Consider the following 20,292-nt stretch of genomic DNA (forward strand, 5'->3'; position numbering starts at 1 on the left):
TTATTAGCTTTCGCCACGATCCGTTTTGCAATAACATAAAAGCACTTCAAATAACAGCCCGTTGAGTTTAATGAACTACGCCCTGAAACCGATGGAGAAGTGCCCCGTAAAGAAACTCTCCCATTAACCTCTCTACAGGTCAGTGAGCTCTCCATACACAAATGAACAAGTACAATAGGACAAGGCCAGCACCTATGACCTGCTTAGTGACATGTTATTTTGAAGTCTTCTAAAGCTTAATATCTTGAAGATTAGTTTTCGTTTGTACATATGGACTGCGCATTTATGATGCAAAATATTAGTTCTGATATAAAATTACAAAATATTGGTATTATGACACACGGTATAGGTGATATAAAACGACTAATAAAATCATGTCATCATGGCGTCATGTCAAAGGTTCATTATATCCCGTATGTTTGTCTAAATTAATTAATATTTTCAAAACAATTTCTACACCCATTTAATATGTACTCAGGTGGAACCCGACTTTTTTTTAATTTTCATTTCTTTTTATGTAACAAATTCAGGGTTTTCCATTGCGCGAGGCCGCCAGGCAATACAAATTTAATGCTAACATTGAATAAACGCGGAATTAAGAATATGCGTTTCTAGTATATACAGCGTCTGACTCTATCTGAGGACCTAGCCTGAGTCCCATGGGCTCCAAGAATGGCTCTCCATACACAAATGAACAAATACAATGAAGGGTCGCCATTGCTCTCCATACACACATGAACAAATACAATGGAGAGTCCGACTGCCATGCAAATGAGCCAAGTGTCCTCTCAAGGTATGCTCTGTGGTGAGGCGAGACATCGATCGTGTCGATTGGCTATGACATTTCATACTCACCCCTTGACAAAGACTGGCAAATAACGTCGGCGTTAGTTTTAGCGAACTTCACCTGTTTAATGCGAGTTCAAGCGCCCACGAACAAGGCGTCCCCACAGAGCAGAAATGGGTTCCATCATATCATGGCCTCTATGATTCGCTTTGCCAAGAAAAGTATAATCATTGGAGAAGGGAATGACTTTTATTAATATCAAAATTAATACCTGTTGTCCATAGCAAGAAGGGATGCATCACGTTTATACATGTATATATTTCATGATATCCAGCAAATAGTATTCCACTTGGTTAAAAACCTTTGCAGACCTGACCTTCCACATGTAGCGCCACATTAGATTGTTTTTGTTTCCTCGTGTAATGACAAATATAATATTAAATCTACTGCAACACATCTTAAAATAACAATTACAAGATCAATGACCTTATTGTGATGTGGCGGGAATTTGAAAAGCACGGGTCTTGGAAAAAAACATGATGGGCGCGAATATTGCCGGGCAAAGAACAAATTGCCTGACAAAGAATTCACATGTCAACTCTTCTGTAGTGCGATCAGAACATATGAAGTCTGATCAGTACGAAAACTCCAGGCATTTTCTAAAATTAACTAAAATTAAAAGGAACAACTTTTTAGCGGGAAAAGTTACACAGCTGAAGTTGTGAAAGAATTGTACGACAGGAGTCAACGACAACAATATAAACTCCTCAACAAAAGTTTCAAAAGTTTTTTCAAGCATCTAATGTATATCTCAGATTATTTGTGACATGTTCATATCGTGTTGCATATCAATGGATAGCTACTTTATTCTCCTTTACAATAACATCACATTTGAAACAATCACTAAGCTTTTTTACGCCTGAGTTCACGTCTTGTGAATGTAGTGGGGTGCAAACGTAATGTGCCAAATTGACCATTCCACAAGGATCCTTGGCAAACCTAGTCGAGGGAATGCCACGTCGCGTACGTGTCCTTGAGCTGGCAAGGGGTGGACACACCAAATATTGGAAGCAAGCTGCAATCTAATATATTCACAATCTTGGACCTAATGCAATCCTCCAACATGACAACGCTCGCCCCCACAGAGCCAGGGTAGTCAACGAATACCTACAGGATATGGAAATAGAGATATTAAATGGAATGGCTTGCCATCAGCACAGACCTCAACCCGATTGAACACTTGTGGGACCAGCTTGATCGTGCTGTGCGTGCCAGATTAGCCAATGCAACCACATTGAATGGCTTGCGCTGCGACGAATCCTGGTTGAAGAATGGAATGCCATCGCACTGTCCAGCAACGCGTGATCAGGCTGGTGAGCAGCATGATGAAGAAGTGCCTGGCTGTTATGGCTGCATATGGTTTTTCCACCCGATATTGAGGTTATTGACTAGTGTTGTTTAAGCACAGAATAATGGTCAATTTGGAACATTCTGTTTGATACCTCCACTGCATTCATAACACGTGTACTCAGCCGTGAAAAGGGTGATTGTTTTAAATGTGGTGTCATTGTAAACATGGTAAAGGAGTATGAAGTAGCTTTTCATTGATATGCAACACGATATGCACATGTGACAAAGAATCCGAGATATAGATGCTTAAAAAACGTTACAAATTTTTGTTGAGGAGTTTATCATGTTAAAAGAAGAATATTATTTTGGTCATTATTTCTACAATATTAAACACCTTAAGATTCATTAATAATTTCAACAGCAACGATTGCTGCGTGGAATCGAAACAAAATCATGATTGGTAACAGCAATAAGATGATAGCAATTGTTGCAACAGGACCAAAGAAGGCATTCATCATAGGATTAAAGTTGGATCTGTGTTTTCTTCCCAGTCCAATTAAGATCCCACTTTTCAGCCATTCACTTAGATCCATCGCTACAAAGAAAATTAGGCAATTTTTGACGTACTCGGGCACCTGCTTTCGACGGGCAACAATGAGTAACCTAGATTGTAACCAAAGTTCACACAATTTGACGATTGAATAGATCAGAAATAGAACGGCTAGATAGGTGCTGTTGTACACATGGTCTGGATTAGGTCCTGAAGAATATACCACTGCAGGATAGGGTGTGGTTGAATTCGACGCATCTGATGGTGATAGAGGTGCCTGCTTCACCATTGTCAGGTATCCAATGGCCGCAACTGCTCGGAGAAAGTAGTATATGGATTCACTACAAGCGGTGAAGAGAAGAACATATTCATTGCCGTTGATGAACGAAGCAGCAACGCTCGGCAAGGAACCAAGTTTGTAAAGCAGAGCAGCAGATAGGATCATCAGTGGAGTGAAGAAGATCACCGTAACGCCACGATAGATGTATACTCTTGTTGTCAGATCTGGAATGACTTCATCTATTGTGGCTAGAGCGGAAACTACTGTAAATGTGATACCAGTCAGAGTAGCTGCAGTTATTATAGTGTGAAGAAATGGGGTTCGGGGCCGAGCGGCGATGGCGGGTGGACGTTTGGGGCCAGTGGAAGACCCCGAGAGATCTAATTGTTCCAAATGAAAAGTGATTCAGACTGCACACATATTAAAATATAACAGAAGTTATTCTTTCGTTTTCTTTTCATAAAATCACAACAACACTGCATATAAGTACTTCAATTAACTGTCACCTGTTAAACGGCAGTCTATAATGCTACCACAACTTCCAGTTTGACATTTCAGTAACTTATAGAAGGTCTGAGAGTCACACTTGACTGTTCAATGTTGTTCCATGTTCATGCTGATGCACATTTCAAGTAGTTTCATTAGTAAGCTTACTGCATAAAATGTCATAAAATCACTCAGTCAATCGTCCCAAATCATGCTCTGCAATCACAATATTCCTCTGCAATTACGATGTCCCCTCATTATTATTGATTTGATATGATTTTCCCTTGTATAAAACGGTTTTCACTGAAGTTTCACATTGTAAACACACTCGTGCAGGCAGCCATCTCCAATTCGCGTGCAACCAAGGTTAAAGGTCACTAACAAAAATAACAGCTTACGGGCGCACATCACTAGATTAAATGAGCAGAACACCATTTTACTACACAACCCCCTTCTTCGCACAAGCGCTGTCCCAGCGCGTCCAAAACAAAACCCAATTTGGAATGTGTCGCGCTGCACTATGAATTTAAACAAATCCTTTGAAGCCTACACCACACAGCATGAATTTGCTTTAATTAGCAAACAAATATTTTCAGAACACATTTGTGAAAAAGAAATTGACCAACTCTGTGATGAATAACTACCCAACTAATGAAAGCAAGACAGCCATAACGGTACCAAAAAGTTCTCCAGTCCCCAGCCCAACCAGTTAAGGCAAGACCGGGAGCTGGAAATAATTTGAATGATTTTGTAACAAAGAAATTAACCATCTCTGTGATAAATAACTACCCAACTAATGAAAGCAAGACAGTCATTACCAAAGAGTTCCCAGTCCCCAGCCCAACCAGTTAAGGCAAGACTGGGCACCAGAAATAATTTGAATGATTTTGTGACAACGCTGAACATAAAATATTTATTTTGAAAACCTGGCCAGGATTCAGTTCAGTAAAAAAATATTTTCACATGTTTATATAAAAAGTTAAGATCTGTTGCCATTATTTAGTACAGTACACAATGTCAGTTTGTAGTTAGATCTCAAATATCTACTACAACACACCATAGAAGACAGATCATGTTCGCTTGATTAGTTAACATTAATTACACGTAGAGTCACCGGTACTTGATCTCGGTATCAAATACTTCCTCCACCACATCACATGATTTAATAGCACAAACGTCCTCTCACTGCCGAATTCCCAGATCCTTGAAAATCACACGAAAAAATCCAGCCGTCAAAACATACTCAGTCTCAGAATTAGATGCAACTGTCGACAGTTGACTTCCCACAGCGAACATGAAATCTGCAATCTTGACCATCTTTGAAACTGTTCCTTTGCTGTACTTAATGATGTTTTAATAAAATGTCTCTTCATTTGAAAGAAGTTCTTGGCAACATTGTGCAAGTGTTACAATGGTCCTCCGTAGCACCTGTGTTCTTTGCCATCTGGTTCCATCATACATGTCATGTCCAATATTAATCGCTGATCTGTGCTATCCCATCGCTATTTTTTTAAATCTCCAACATCCCACCTCTATTTTTCATCTCAAAATCCTACCGCTATTTTTTTTCATCTCAAGATCCCACCGCTGCCACCATGTGTGAAGAAATGGGGTTCGGGGCCGAGCGGCGATGGCGGGTGGACGTTTGGGGCCAGTGGAAGACCCCGAGAGATCTAATTGTTCCAAATGAAAAGTGATTCAGACTGCACACATATTAAAATATAACAGAAGTTATTCTTTCGTTTTCTTTTCATAAAATCACAACAACACTGCATATAAGTACTTCAATTAACTGTCACCTGTTAAACGGCAGTCTATAATGCTACCACAACTTCCAGTTTGACATTTCAGTAACTTATAGAAGGTCTGAGAGTCACACTTGACTGTTCAATGTTGTTCCATGTTCATGCTGATGCACATTTCAAGTAGTTTCATTAGTAAGCTTACTGCATAAAATGTCATAAAATCACTCAGTCAATCGTCCCAAATCATGCTCTGCAATCACAATATTCCTCTGCAATTACGATGTCCCCTCATTATTATTGATTTGATATGATTTTCCCTTGTATAAAACGGTTTTCACTGAAGTTTCACATTGTAAACACACTCGTGAAGGCAGCCATCTCCAATTCGCGTGCAACCAAGGTTAAAGGTCACTAACAAAAATAACAGCTTACGGGCGCACATCACTAGATTAAATGAGCAGAACACCATTTTACTACAATAGCTTTCTTTTTGTACATGTAACGAGATTGCCTCGACATTACTAAAGGATCTGTATCATCATCAGAGTCTGTATCGGGTATGTAATTGTCCATGTCACCTACAGGCATGTGGTAATGTTGTGGCTTGTGATCTTCTTCACTCCGCTTCATAGAGTGCCAAATACTGAACAATACACCAACCGCTATTGTTGAAAATTCGGCATAAAACGGTTCAAAGAATTCTTCAGAAAACTCAAAAACACCTTCATTTCCTTCCGCGATGTAATCACCATCAAAGTCATCCATATCCCACAATGGTTCCAAGATTGTTCCTATCCAAGACCACATCTTTATACCGATCATCGTAGAGATAGAATAATGAAGGGTACTTAAATTGGGCAATTTTTCGCTGATGAAGTCGTAAAAGAAAACCAGTTGGCACACAGAGATGTGATGTTCAGAACGTTATCAATATAGATGTAGTAAGCATGGCTCAAAGGAGTCAATATAATGTTTAGAATGCACCATATGATGCTTCCAATACCAAATACAAATAATGTGAACATCATGTACTTTGTTTGGCTTACAGAGTCAGATCGAAGTAGCCATCTGTGGGAACGTGGATTATCGTGAGACCAAGATCCTTGTGCGACTCTTCTGCGCTTGTACCATGGCAAATAGCAGCATGATTAAACAAAGTATTCTTAGATATCCGTAAGCAATTTCAGAAGTTTTAGAATCATGGTCACTGTACAATAGAAGAGGAATGCTGGCTTAACCGACACCAAAGCTTCCTAGAACAAACATCCAAATTGTAGCCGAGTAGTAACTGCTGAATTCCATCACGCTTTCTTGGCGATGCGGGTTTGTCTGAAAAAAAAAGCGATCAATTAATATTTTCATTTTTAAAACATTCCTGTAATTACAAATGAGTATATTTTAACTGTCCCGTCGACAAGGGAGAGGGAAAGGGCACGTTACCCCGGGGCCTAGGGTCGTAGGAGCACACACACACACACCCACCCACACCCCCACCAAGAAAGAAAAGAAAAAGGACCATTGAAAACACAAAGGAAAATGCGGATATCTCTTATTGATGTTGTACTAGCAATTTGTTAATCCCAAAATCCGCTATACTCATACTTCCCGATTGATACTCTTCGATGACGTCACTATATCTTGTCTTGGAACTGCCTTTATGCCAGGGCCTTTATGATCAACCTGGTCTCATAACTAATCTAACGTACACAGTCAGTTTACATATGGCTTATAATAGAGCAGTTTAAGATCAATATATTGTCGCCCTCTGTTGGTCAACGTTACATTAAGGTTACTTTTGCTTTCTTGCCCTGCGGGGTCATTATATATTGGAAATTCATTAGTTGGAAGTCCTCATTATGGGCGTTTCCGGCCCCAGCTCTATCGGGCTTGCGACCTTGATGTTTTAAGCCGTAATGAGCCGGCCAGTATTAAAATAAGCTAAAATAACACCGCCAAGGCCGCAGCCCGGTAGGGCATAGGCCGCAAACTCACATATTGAGGACTTACAACTAATGGAGTTCCAATCAGGGGCAGAAAGCGGGTGGACAAGGTTGACGAAGTCCAGGGTCCCGATGGTTCAGGGTCCCGAGCAAAATTGAAAATGAAATGGGTTAGGGATAGGGCTAATACATGAACTTGATGTTCGCGGGAATGTTGGCTCAACCGGTGCCATGTTGGGTAAAAGTAATATGCCTATACGTCTATAGCTGATATTAAAAGATCGAGCGCTGTAGAGTTGCGCTTACCTCACTATCGTTCCTTCCGCGATATAGGTCAGTGTTGAATGCCATACTCAATAGATTTATTGTGAATAACGCAATATATAAATGAATGCTCCGGTCAACTGGCTGGGGGTGGCTACGGGTTGTTATCTCAAGGACAATATTGTTCAAGGTTGCGCCGCAGGCTTACAAAGAAACAATAGCAATCAAGGTTAAACTTTAAATTAACACCCGATAGAGGGCAGGGCCTGAAGAATGAGGGAAATTATGGGGTAAATATTTAACGGAATAAACTGCATAATCATATTATTTAGATTTATTCCGTTAAAAATCTTATTTTAACTTATCAAATTACTAGTTTTTATATTCTATGGTGTCAAATATTTATTCACAACGTTGTAAATACGTATTAAATACGATTAATAACAACAGAGGGCGCTATCACTTTTTCTCATAAACTGCCGCATATGATCAGTTTAAGATCATTTGTAAACTGACTATATACGGCAGTTTAGTTGGGAGACCACGTTGCATATATGATATACTATTTTAGGGCGCTTGCACGAGAGGTCACAAGGTTAACTGCCTCCAGATCAGTGCAAAGAACAATACATCAATCTGGTCCCATCAGGACCAAGTGTTCTCCGCACGGAGCAACGTCATAGATAGGAATGCCGTAGCTAGCACAGGTATAGCAGGTGAATTGCATTCAGGGGTGTGAGAGGTTAGATTTAAATCGGAATTCAGACTTTTGTATTTTGATTTTCAGCTCTTTTTCTGCACTTGCTTTGTCAAAAAGTATTACACTCTAACATATTTATGGTGGGCTCCGTAGGACGGACTAGGTCGAAGAAGCTACTTTCAAGTCCAGTCCCCGAAGTTAATAAAACCAGTGCAGCAACTTATGAAGTTTCAATGGTCCTGAAAAGTTTTTTGTAGCTTTTTGTGTTGTCCCATCTTGCATTTTGTAAAGGTAAGGATATGGGTCGAAAGTTATTGTGCAATCACGGGAATCCCCGGCACCGGAGTGTATATAATTTCAGCATGGCGGGGAATTTTCGGGGTGTTGCAATGCCAATAATTATTCTATTCTATAGAACCTATCAAAGTACGAATAATAATATTACTTAGGGGTCTATGCTAAGCCGTATTACATTTAGTCTATAGTATGACCTGGAAATCATAGAGCTATTTGTTTGTCGTTTTGAACTCTTCTGGATTTTGTGAATAGTGGACTACATCCTGTATGTATTACATTCGGTTGTACACATGCATGGAATGAGGAACAATACCTTATTGACGAGTTGACTTGACCTGACATTATTATACATTGCATTATTATTAACAATACATTCATTCACCATGGCATCCAACACTGACTTATATCGCGGAATGAATCAGGTAAGCGAACTTTTATAGCGCTCGATATTATGACCAGCTATTATCATTGTATAGCCCTAAAAATGAATTTAAATGGCACCAGTTGGGGCAAAATCAAATCTCCGCAATTCCCCGTCTCGATTAAAGTCATTTGATTTGAGAAGAGGATTAAATGTGACTTAAAAATAATGTCCCCTCGTCTCTGTTCATGGTGTCCTGCGGATCCATATTGCTTTCTATGACGAAACTGTCACTAGTATCACGTACTTTTTTGGTCTTGACAAATAACTTTAACTCTTCAATCATATTACACAGAAACCGTTGTTCGTGATTATGGTACATGTCCAGATTAGTTCCGCCAAGGTTGTGTTATGGCACCTTGTCTATTCAATCTCTACATTAACTTCGTTGACACATTTTGCTTGTTACCAATTCTCCTCCCCGTAACACGATTATACGCATTTAAATGTTAAATGAAACTATTTTGATCGCCTTTTCAGATAGACCTGCAACACCAAGAAAGCTTGATGGAATTCAGTAGTTACTACTCGGCGACAATTTGGATGTTTGTCCTCGGATGAAGCTCTGGCGTCGGTTTAGCCGTTATTCCGCTTCTATTATACAATGAGAGTGAAAATAATTCTGAAGATGCTTACGGATTTCTAAGAATCCTTTGTTTCATCGCATTGATTGTCTTATGCTGCTTTTTGCTGTGGTACAAGCGCAGAAAAATCACACAAGGATCCTGGTCTCACGATAATCCACGTATCCATAGATGGTTGCTTCGTTCTGGATCTGTTAGCCCTCATTATGAGCAAACAAAGTACATGATGTTCACATTGTTTGTATTTGGTATTGGAAGCATCATATGGTGCATTCTAAAAATCATACTAAATTCTTTTGACCATATTGACAATGTTTACTACGTCTATATTGATAATGTCCTGAATATCATATCTCTGTGCGTTCAACTAGTTTTCTTTTATGACTTCATCCATGAAAAATTGCCCAATTTAAGGATCCTTCATTATTCTATCTCTACAATGATTGGGATAAAGATGTGGTCTTGGATAGGAGCGATCTTGGAACCACTGTGGGATATGGATGATTTTGAGGACGGTAACATCACGGAAGGAACTGAAGATTTTTTTGAGTTTTCTGAAGAATTCTTTGAACCATTTTATGTAGAATTTTCAACAATAGCGGTTGGGGTATTGTTCAGTATTTGGCACTCTATGAAGCGGGGTGATGAAAAAGAACACAAGCCACAATCTTACCGCAAGCCTGTAGGCGTTGACTTGGACAATTACATACCCGATACAGACTCTGAATCTGATGATGATGCAGATTCTTTAGTATTGTTGAGGCATCAATCTCGTCCTATGTACAACAAGAAAGCTATAATAACGGCAGCTACTCTGACTGGTATCACATTTACAGTAGTTTCCGCTCTAGCCACCATAGATGAAGTCATTCTAGATCTGACAACACGGGTATACATCTATCGCGGCGTTACGGTGATCTTCTTCACTCCACTGATGATCCTATCTGCTGCTCTGCTCTACAAACTTGGTTCCTTGCCGAGCGTTGCTGCTTCGTTCATCAACGGTAATGAATATGTTCTTCTCTTCACCGCTTGTAGCGAGTCCATATACTACATTCTCCGAGCAGTTGCTGCCATTGGATACCTGACAATGGTGAAGCAGGCCGCTCTATCGCCATCAGGTGCTTCGAATTCAACCACACCCTATCCTGCAGTGGTATATTCTTCAGAACCTAATCCAGACCATGTGTACAACAGCACCTATCTAGCCGTTCTGTTTCTGATCTATTCAATCGTCAAATTTTGCGAAGCTTGGTTGCAGACCAGGTTACTCATTGTTGCCCGTCGAAAGCATGTGCCTCAGTACGTCAAGAATTGTCTGGCATTCTTTGTAGCGATCAACCTAAGTGAATGGCTCAAAAGTGGGATCTTGCTTGGACTAGGAAGAAAACACAGATCCAACTTTAATCCTATGATGGATGCATTTTACGGTCCTAGTGCAACCATTGCTATCATCTTATTGCTGTTACCAATCATGATTCTTTTTCGATTCCACGCAGCAATCGTTGCTGTTGAAATTATAAATGAATCTTGATTGTTTGAAGGAAGGCAGTACAAAGCTACTTAAACGTTTAATAAAGAAAAAAAAACCCGTACCAACATACGACTGTATACTTTGAGATATTGCTACAAAACCCAAGTTCACCTTCTTCAGATTACAGAGGTTCAAAGTCCACATTCCTCCATCCATGTTCATTCCTTTCATATTCCTTAATATCTTAACCCTACATGTTAGATGCACTTTCAAAATGAGAATGGATCCACTTTGGAACATGTTTGGAATAATCTTTCTGCTCATTATGTGACATTGGTATATCGAAAGGGGGTGATTTTTCACAATTTGGGTTTGTTCAAAATTTGTGATGTTTAATAATGTTTAAAATATTGTCGGATAGTCTCAGACCGGAATATAACTGACATCTTGTATATTTTGAGACATTTTTCAAGATCATTCTTACTATCAACATCGACAATAATATTTTTAAAGGCCGATATCTCAGCTCAATTTCCAGTTTTATAATACCATAACTTCGCTTAGGAATATCCGATTTCATTGGGGGAAACGGCGTTAAAATATCTCTATATTTAAGATGTAAAACACTCAAAATTGATAACCTGCCCAAAAGTGTCTTTTTGATATACCACGTCACATATTCGTAACAATTTGACTGTAGAACGTCACTTTTGTTATCCCGACTAGTGTTCATCTCAAAAAACTGTTTTGGTATCGTTGCACATAGTGTATGAACCTAGTTTTACTGTTCACATTGTAATATGGCAAATAACTGCAAATCTGAATGATAAATGATGTATAGTTATGTATTTGCAGGGCTTTCTTGACAATCAGCGCTTTGACATTGAAGAGGCTACCTTGCCTGAAGAAAGTTTTAAAAATTATAAATAAATAAATGCAATTATGGTATTGGTAGATGCAGCTTTAATACAGCTTTATAATTGGTTTTAAGAAAATAGAAGTTGTAGATACCAAATGAAATACAAGTATCACTCAATAAAAAATTGCTTAATTATTTCAGCTACTCCGACAGTGCAAGCGGCTCATTCAATAAATGGGTTATTGCAGTTGAAATTCAAATCTCCTACACCATTGTACACAGGGGTAAAGATTTCAAACCAAGTTACACATTCAGGCAATCCTATTTGAAATTCACACTCCCTGTGTGAGCTTGTGTGGAAGATTGTGGCCATGTTTTCCATAGGGAGGAGTATGGATTTCAACTGGAATAGCACAGAAACATCTTTGAAGTTAAGTTTAGATTATCATCATCTAAGCATCCCACGCGTTGTACTATTACCATGTTTACTGAGAGTATCGTTCGCTACTTGTACTTGTAGCCTACGTACTATATAATACTAAAACACTCTTGATACGCTGAGAGCATCTTTAATATTGCCAAGGCCACCACCTTCGATTTGCAATACGTGCAGATGATGAAGCAATTGACTGATATTTTATACGTCCATCCACGTCTAACAACGCCACATGCTTTTTACAAATCCAAAATAGGACTAAACATGCAATGCAGCGCCTATGACGCTTCAATCACCTAATTTACCAAGAACAGTTATGTTCTACCCACGTTGTGGTTTACTGAGAAGACCACTTGCTTTTAAGGCTTTTAAAGCTGACCACAAGATATATTCTTGACACACACTTAAAGCAATAATGTACGACTTTTTTAAATTGAGTTCAAGTCAAGCCAACAAAATAAACTCGTTATCTCTGTTGCGTGGGCTATAAACCCCATAACTACTTGCCGATTGGCCAAAAAGAAGTTTTTATTATCAATTGGCCCAATCAGCAACATTGTTAGAATAATTTCACCACACACAAAAAAATTGGGGTGAATTATTTGCAAAGCTCCATTCTAAATGGTGATTAAAGTGAAGATATCATGTAATTGACCAATCAGAGGCAATGTTAGATCGGCAGGTAGTGTTCTAGTTTCCTAACTACAAAGTATTAATAGTTGTACGAGGACAAAATGTTGATTCAGCTATCAAAATGATCAACTCTTTCATGGCTACACATTTTGAGCTATGCAGATAAATGAGGAATCAAAATTTGCGTGTACTAAAATGTGTTTCTTTTTGCTATTTCAGTTTTAAAATTGGATGCATAGATAGTTATTGCCTCGTAAAAAGGCCAAAAAAGTGTATGTTTGGCCTCACATGGTATTTTAAATGTAAAATCTGGTTAAATAGGTTATACCTGTAGTTGCTTAAATAATGTGTAACAATGCGATGCTATTTTGGTGCTTAATTTACATGTTAAAGCAGGTTTTAAGTGATAAATTTTGTTATAACTTATATTTTTGGTCATTAGTATAGACTGGAAAAGAAAAGTGTTTCTGGATTTTCAGAAATTAGGATCGGTATTTTGTACAGTAAAAACTTTTCCCCCATTTGTCAACATTAGGGTCGGTTGATTGAGGCCAAACATACACTTTTTGTTTTTTGACCTGAAGGGGGTTATTACTTTTTGGGGTGTTTATGACTTGTGTTTATGAGTTTACTTAGTTTACATTGTTATAACATCAAATTTAAAGTTATACCTTGATGTTAACCTACAAAAAGAAATAACCAATTATTTAAATGTGCCACATTAACAAATAAAACTATACTATGATAGTTTGAACCTGTTCCAATATATAAATAAAATCACCATTATACCCATCTTATTTCTCACGTATCATGCGTATAACTCCGAGATTATACATGTATACATAGTACTGGACATAAATATCATGACTTGCAGATTCTAGTACTTTTTTGAAGGTTTTTTGAAAAGTTTTGGACCTTAAAAGAGGGGGGACCAAAAAGTTTTAGGTGGTAGGAAAGGGGGGGACAAAAAGTTTTCCTCTTCAAAACCCAAAATTTTCGCGCGCTTTGCGCGCATTGAGAGCCTCTATGTCACTTTTAACATGGACAAGTTTGGGTTTTCAGTGCTTTTGTTTGAAAAAATGATGGCACTTAGTGTACACATATCTATTAATTATATAACGTTAAAGATGATCCGCAACATGCAACATCTGAGTTGGTCTAAGAAAATACTGGCACTTTTATCATAAAATTTTATATCTCTTCAAAGTAGGCTACAAATATGAATATGTACCAATCTGATCAAAATACAACTAAATCAAGAAAATATTGCAAATAAATTGGATTTCTTTCCACGTAAACTGCACACTTCAGCTTACTATATCTCCTTGCAAACAAACTTTATACATAGGCCCATGGTTAGATTTACCATAGGGCAGAGTGGGCACAGGCCCAGGTACCACGGTCTTTGGGGGCCAAAACTGATACCTGTGTAGGCCTACATTTGCGTGACAAAATTAATCTCACACTTGACCATTTAGCATTTTGCATAAATTAGTTCCAATTTTAACAATATTTGACCATTCAAGCTTCAATATGGCCAAATTTTTTGTGCGGCTCGCGCGCATTTGTACTAGGCCAGTAGGCCTATCATAATAGCCACGGATCCAAATTATGCTGATGTACCTATGAACCTCCAAATAAATCCTTATTTCATTTATCCCTGTCAAATCAGCTAAACACCCTGATTTGGGACAAATCTAAAGTAAGTATAAAATGAAAATTTCCACCGGGAATGTTTCAAACATTTGCCTCCCTCAATGACATGTGACCCAGATACCACACCACTGGAAACAACACTATTAAGTATGTTTGTTATATGATAATGGGGGGGGTCAAAAAGTTTTGTCTGTCAAAAGAGGGGGTCAAAAAGTTTAGCGGTCCATCGAGGGGGGGTCAAAAAGTTTTCGAGGGAGAAATTTGAGTTAGACCAGCCCCCCTACCAAAGTATTAATGAACACTCCCTTACTCCTTAAAATGTTCCAACTTACACCTAAATGGAATCGGCCAAATTTGTTGTGTTTGTAGGACAGGACAACATGGCAAAAAAAAAAAAAATCAAAAATCAAAAATAAAATTTTAAATTTTTTGTAATGTTTACACATGTCCCAATACAACTAACTGTTGCCCGATAAGACAACAGGGCAAAACAAAAATTGAAACCTGATTTTTTTTTTCATGATGTCCCGACTTAAACCTAAATGGAATCAGCCAAATTTGTTGTTTGTGGAACAACAGGGCAATTTTGACATAAAGGCATAATTATATAGAACTCCATTATTTCTGCTTAAAATGGGCTCTTCCTGACAGATGACTAATACTTACTTCAGCATATTGGGTCAAGAATAACAAAATTTAAATTTGATGGAAATCGTACATCATGGCATTGAATATGTTAAATAAATGTCACCAATTTATTGTGTTAAAATATGTTTGTAACTTTCTATATTTACAGCTCTTAGGCGACGAAAAAAAGAAACCCTGTTTTACGGGCGGACGGACCTTTCAAGTAGGGTCGGTCGGTCGGCTTTTTACCTGTAATGCTCTCCGATTCTTATTCTTCTGCCAACAAACTTCAAAATGCTTCTTCCCCTACATGTTACACCCTACAATTACGTAACTTGCACATATGTATTGGCTATGTCCAGTGCCCATAGTGTCTAAACAGAATTGGGGTCAAAGGTCATTAAGGGGGCATATTTCTGGTATTTAACCAAATACCTTCAAAATGCTTCTTCTACCACATATTATATAGTACAATGATGTCATTTGCATATATGTGACGTGTCATGTCAAAAGGAGACACTTTTGGGCAGGATCGTAAATGGAGAAATAGCCAAAAATCTGCTGGTGGGTGATTTTTTCACAATTGGGGTTTGTTGCTAATTTGTGATGTTATTAATGTTAAAAATATTGTCTGATAGTTTCAGACCGGAATGTAACTGGCATCTTGTATTTTTTGAGACATTTTTCAAGTTAATTCCCACTCTCAACATTGTCAATAATATTTTTAAAGGCCGATATCTCAATTTCCAATTTTGTAATACCATAACTTCCGAACTCAATATCTTTGCTTAGGAATGTCCTAATTCATTTTGGAAAACGGCGTTGTGGAGCAAAATATCTCTATATTTAAGATATGTAAAAACCTCAAAATTCATAACCTGCCCAAAAGTGTCTCCTTTTGACATGACACGTCACATATATGCATCGGCTATACTACACGCCTATAACTTGCATACAGAATTGGGGTCAAAGGTCATTAAAGGGGTAAAATCTTACAATTGCATATCTGGACATCTGTAAGAGGTATGGGGCTCAAACTCGGTAACAACAAATCTCATGACCAGGGGACCATTTTGCAGGGGTCAGGTCAAAGGTCATGCAGAGGTCAAATTTTAGAAATGCATTTCCTGGACATCTGTAAGGGGTATGGGGCTCAAACTTGGTGACAACAAACTTAATGATCAGGGGAACACTTTGCAGGGGTCAGGTCAAAGGTTATATGGGGTCAAATCTTATAATTTCATTTTCTGGATATCTGTAAGGGGTTTGGGGCTCAAACTCAGTGACAACAAATCTCATGAACAGGGGAATATTTTGCAGAGGTCAGGGCAAAGGTCATACAGAGGTCAAATCTTAGAAATGAATTTTCCTGGACATCTATAAGGCGTACAGGGCTCAAACTCGGTGACAACAAACTAGATGAACAGGGGAACATTTTTGGAACATTTTGTAGGGGTCATGTTAAAGGTCATCTGGGGTCAAATCTTAAAATAGCATTTTCTGAACATCTGTAAGAAGTACGGGACTCAAACTCGGTGACAACAAACCTCATGACCAGGGGAACATTTTGCAGGGGTCAGATACCTCCACAACACCAACACGCCCCAGGTAGGTTTGTGGTCTATGACCACCATTTGCCATTAGTTTTGTTTGTTTTTGAAATGACCCAAAAAATCACCAAAATCTGTTAATAATTTGCAATTTGAGAAAAAAAAAAAAAATTGTTCCTGAAATGTCCAAAATTTGGGTCGGCATTCATTTGTACAGGAAATTATTTTCACCAATTTGTTCCAGATCTGGGTCGGTCGGTCCCGTAGAACAGGGTTTTCTTTTTTCTTCGCCTTATGGGTAAATTAAATGTGAACACTATTGGGCTAAACATGCAAACCACAAGACCCTTGGTATAATTCACTACAACGTACTAAATTTACTATTGACATGATATTTATGACTGTGTTGCCGTCAGTTTTGACAATTATTTTTACACCTATACTATTTTTCAAAATTGCAATCAAATCCACTATAAGATACTTTTTGTCAGGTAGTCAATTCTGGGAGTACTGCTTTTTAAGAATTTATTCAAATTTGAAATCAGTTCCTATGCATGTATGTCAAAACGGTTCTTTATGACCCCCTTTAAATATTCATGACCCTTGTCATTTGTAAATTCCCCACTAATAAGGCCTATAAAAAATTGTTTGATTGGCGTAACATTAGGGTAAAAAAAATAGGGTAGGTAGGTCGGGATTTTTTTTTACATTTAAAGCTGTAGATTGCGTTTGATAAAGGCCTTGGAACTTTTTCTTCTTCTTTTTTTTTGAATATTTATTCATTTTTTTTTGCAAAAAAAAAAAAATGGAAAAAAAAAAAAAAAATCTAGCCTACTTTTAGGGTCGGTCGGGATACGCTAATCAAACTTTTTTTAGGCCTAAGATCTGAGACCCTACTTTTGAAAATTGGGCTATTTTAGTTGAAATCCATTCACCACCTACAGAAGACATGACTTTAATCTCCCACACAAATGGATTCTCCCATTCAAATAACCCCATTTGAAATACAGACTCCATTGTGTGGAAGATTATTAGATTAAGGTCATGTCTTCTGTAGGGGGTGTATGGATTTCAACTAGAAAAATGCAAAATTAGTCACAAAATTTATCAGGGGTGCAGTACCACCTTAATGTCCTTTGACCTCAGATTTCATAACACCTTACATTGTCCCTCATCACTAGGATCATTCAGTGGTGTAGCATCATCGTGGCATGTGCCCCCCCCCCCCCATCGATTGGAAAATTAAAAAATCCCATCGGAAAATTGCCAAAAAACAGCTTGTGCCCCCCAATCATGGTCGGTGCCCCCACCAATATGATGACCCGCGCTACGCCACTGGGATCATTTTGAATGCATTTGTAAAATGATCTCAAATGACCCTTGGATGACCTTTAACCTCACATATGCTGACATTAGACATGTCATGGTACCATAAGGTAATTATGTCATAGTCCCATTGAAATCCATCAAGCGCAATGAGGGTTCTGTTTTTGTCAACTTGTGTTGGCATAGAAGATATAGTTGGCCTAACCAAGGATATGAGACAACACATCTCTATTTCTAAATTCATATTCAAGAAGTATAGTCCCCCAAATGAAATCAATATCTTGCCAATCTCAGTCCATACATTTAGCATTTTTATTGTCATTTTATTATAAAAAAAATCTATGATGTAATTGCAGAATATATTCCGCCCCAACCCTAATCTTAACCCTAATTTGCGTCTGGATTAGATCCTGCAATCCGCCCAACCCTAACCTTAACCCCTAATTTGCATCTGGATTAGATCCTGCAATTACGCCAAATTTTGTACATAGCTCTGACATTATTCTTTACATCTTATATTATAGAATTAATATACTAATACACTGCACCCAGAAAGTATCCGAACACTTGAAAAAAATCTGACCAAATTAACCCCATATTTTGGCCATTTTAGCCTAAAAATTGCTAATTTTGTTACACTTCTGCACCATCTTTCACCAGTTCTGCTTCAACATGCCAAAATTGTCTGCGTGCTTTTTACCATGAACTTATTATTATGTTGCCAAAAGTTGCTGCATTTCACTATATTTTCCCAACCTCATCCCCCAATGTTAACAAGAAATCTATGCCACTGTTAAGATCTGAAACAAAATAAAATAAAAGTTGGGAAAAGTACAGAGAAGAAAATCCCCCAAGTGTTTGGATACTTTCTGGGCGCAGTATACATGTGTGACATGCAAAATGATAACGTCACACAAATTTGATATACATGTGTGATATACAAAATGATTTCACATGAAATTGATTAGAGAGATACTCATACCATTGAAACTAACAATAACAACACACAAATGAGCAGATTAGGCCTAAAAAATGTTTGATTGGCGTAACCCAACCTACTCTAAATATAATGCTGAGTTGCCGACACTGAATAATTTTAATTATTTTGAGGGAGGACAAGAAAAAAAGTAATTTAATTTGATATTATGGATAATTTGTGGTCTAAAAATGGAACAAAGTAGTTTGTGACCATTTGAAGTTAAAAAAAAGTAAAAAATAAAGTAAATATATTTGAAGTTAAAAAGAAGTAAAAAACAAAGAAAATATGCATTTTAATTATCTCACAATATGCATGTATCAATATATTTCAGTATTCAAAAAGAGGCTTTTGACCAAAAAAAATGTTGACCTACCTACCCAAATTTGTTTATGTTATGCCAATCAAACAACTGTTTAGGCCTCAATGTTTTCAGCTTAATACACTTAGAAAAGCCAAGACCAGTGCATAAATATTACACTCTTTGCAACAAGGATAAATTGGGATGGGTTTCTATAGTTTTAGTTGCAGTACCATAACAATTATGGATGCTTATCCACGGAATAGGTTATGGGACCCCCCTAAAAAACAACAAACAAACAAAGCAACACCAAAAAACAATAACAAATATTAACTTTTTTTGCTGAAATATTATCATCCAATTCCAGAAACGTAAACAACGTTTTGTATTTTTTTATGGCGTAATTTCCAGAATTCCAGATGTTTCTTTGATAAATGACAGGGCAACATGGGAGTACCAAAACACAGTTTTTAGGGGGCAAAATATGAATCCTCTCCATAGATTTATATAAATTGCCCATTGCGCAGATGGTAGACAATGAAGGGTTCAGTCTTCACCATACCCTCCCATAATTTGAAGGGTCTTTGTCTTCTAATTATCACTGTGTTGGGATGGAGCAAAACTGGAAGAATTATGGGTAACTTGGGTACTGTAGTTTTACTGTTAGTGCCAAACAGGTCATAATCTGTCGTTTTGTGGTCATATTTATGACTGTGTTGGCAGCAAAAATGGAAGAATTAAGGATGTCTTGGGTACTATACTAGGGACGCACCATTTTCACGGGGTGAGGGGGGCATGGAAGTTTGGGTCAGTCGGAATTATTTTTATCGCCGCCTAAGGGGACAAAATGGGGTTTTTTTTTGGCGACAAATGTATACCCCATATACAGAGTTGTGTGAAGATTTTTTTGTACTCATTAGTGAGGCAATTTTTTTTGTCTCACTAGTGGGCAAAGTTTTTTTGTGTCTCACTAGTGGGCAAAGTTTTTTTTGTCTCACTAGTGGGCAAAGTTTTTTTTGTCTCACTAGTGGGCAAAGTTTTTTTTTGTCT

At 37.9% G+C, this 20,292-nt stretch overlaps 2 protein-coding genes across 2 annotated transcripts in view; both read left to right on the top strand.

Annotated features, from left to right (window-relative positions):
• LOC140166041 (uncharacterized) overlaps positions 1-20,292 on the top strand; it is a 245,583-nt gene that overhangs the window by 57,273 nt on the left and 168,018 nt on the right. The window lies entirely within an intron of this gene.
• Positions 8,755-13,593, top strand: LOC140166037 (uncharacterized). Its single transcript, XM_072189411.1, has 2 exons — positions 8,755-8,821; positions 9,305-13,593. The coding sequence occupies exon 2, from the start codon at positions 9,628-9,630 to the stop codon at positions 10,936-10,938; it is 1,311 nt and encodes a 436-aa protein (XP_072045512.1). The 5' UTR covers positions 8,755-8,821; positions 9,305-9,627; the 3' UTR covers positions 10,939-13,593.

This window comes from Amphiura filiformis, chromosome 12 (genome assembly GCF_039555335.1).
Source record: "Amphiura filiformis chromosome 12, Afil_fr2py, whole genome shotgun sequence".
Lineage (NCBI taxonomy): Eukaryota > Metazoa > Echinodermata > Ophiuroidea > Amphilepidida > Amphiuridae > Amphiura > Amphiura filiformis.

What these genes read in the sequence shown, in the direction of transcription:
- LOC140166037 (XM_072189411.1), top strand. Translation starts at nt 9,628, where the DNA reads ATGATGTTCACATTGTTTGTATTTGGTATTGGAAGCATCATATGGTGC.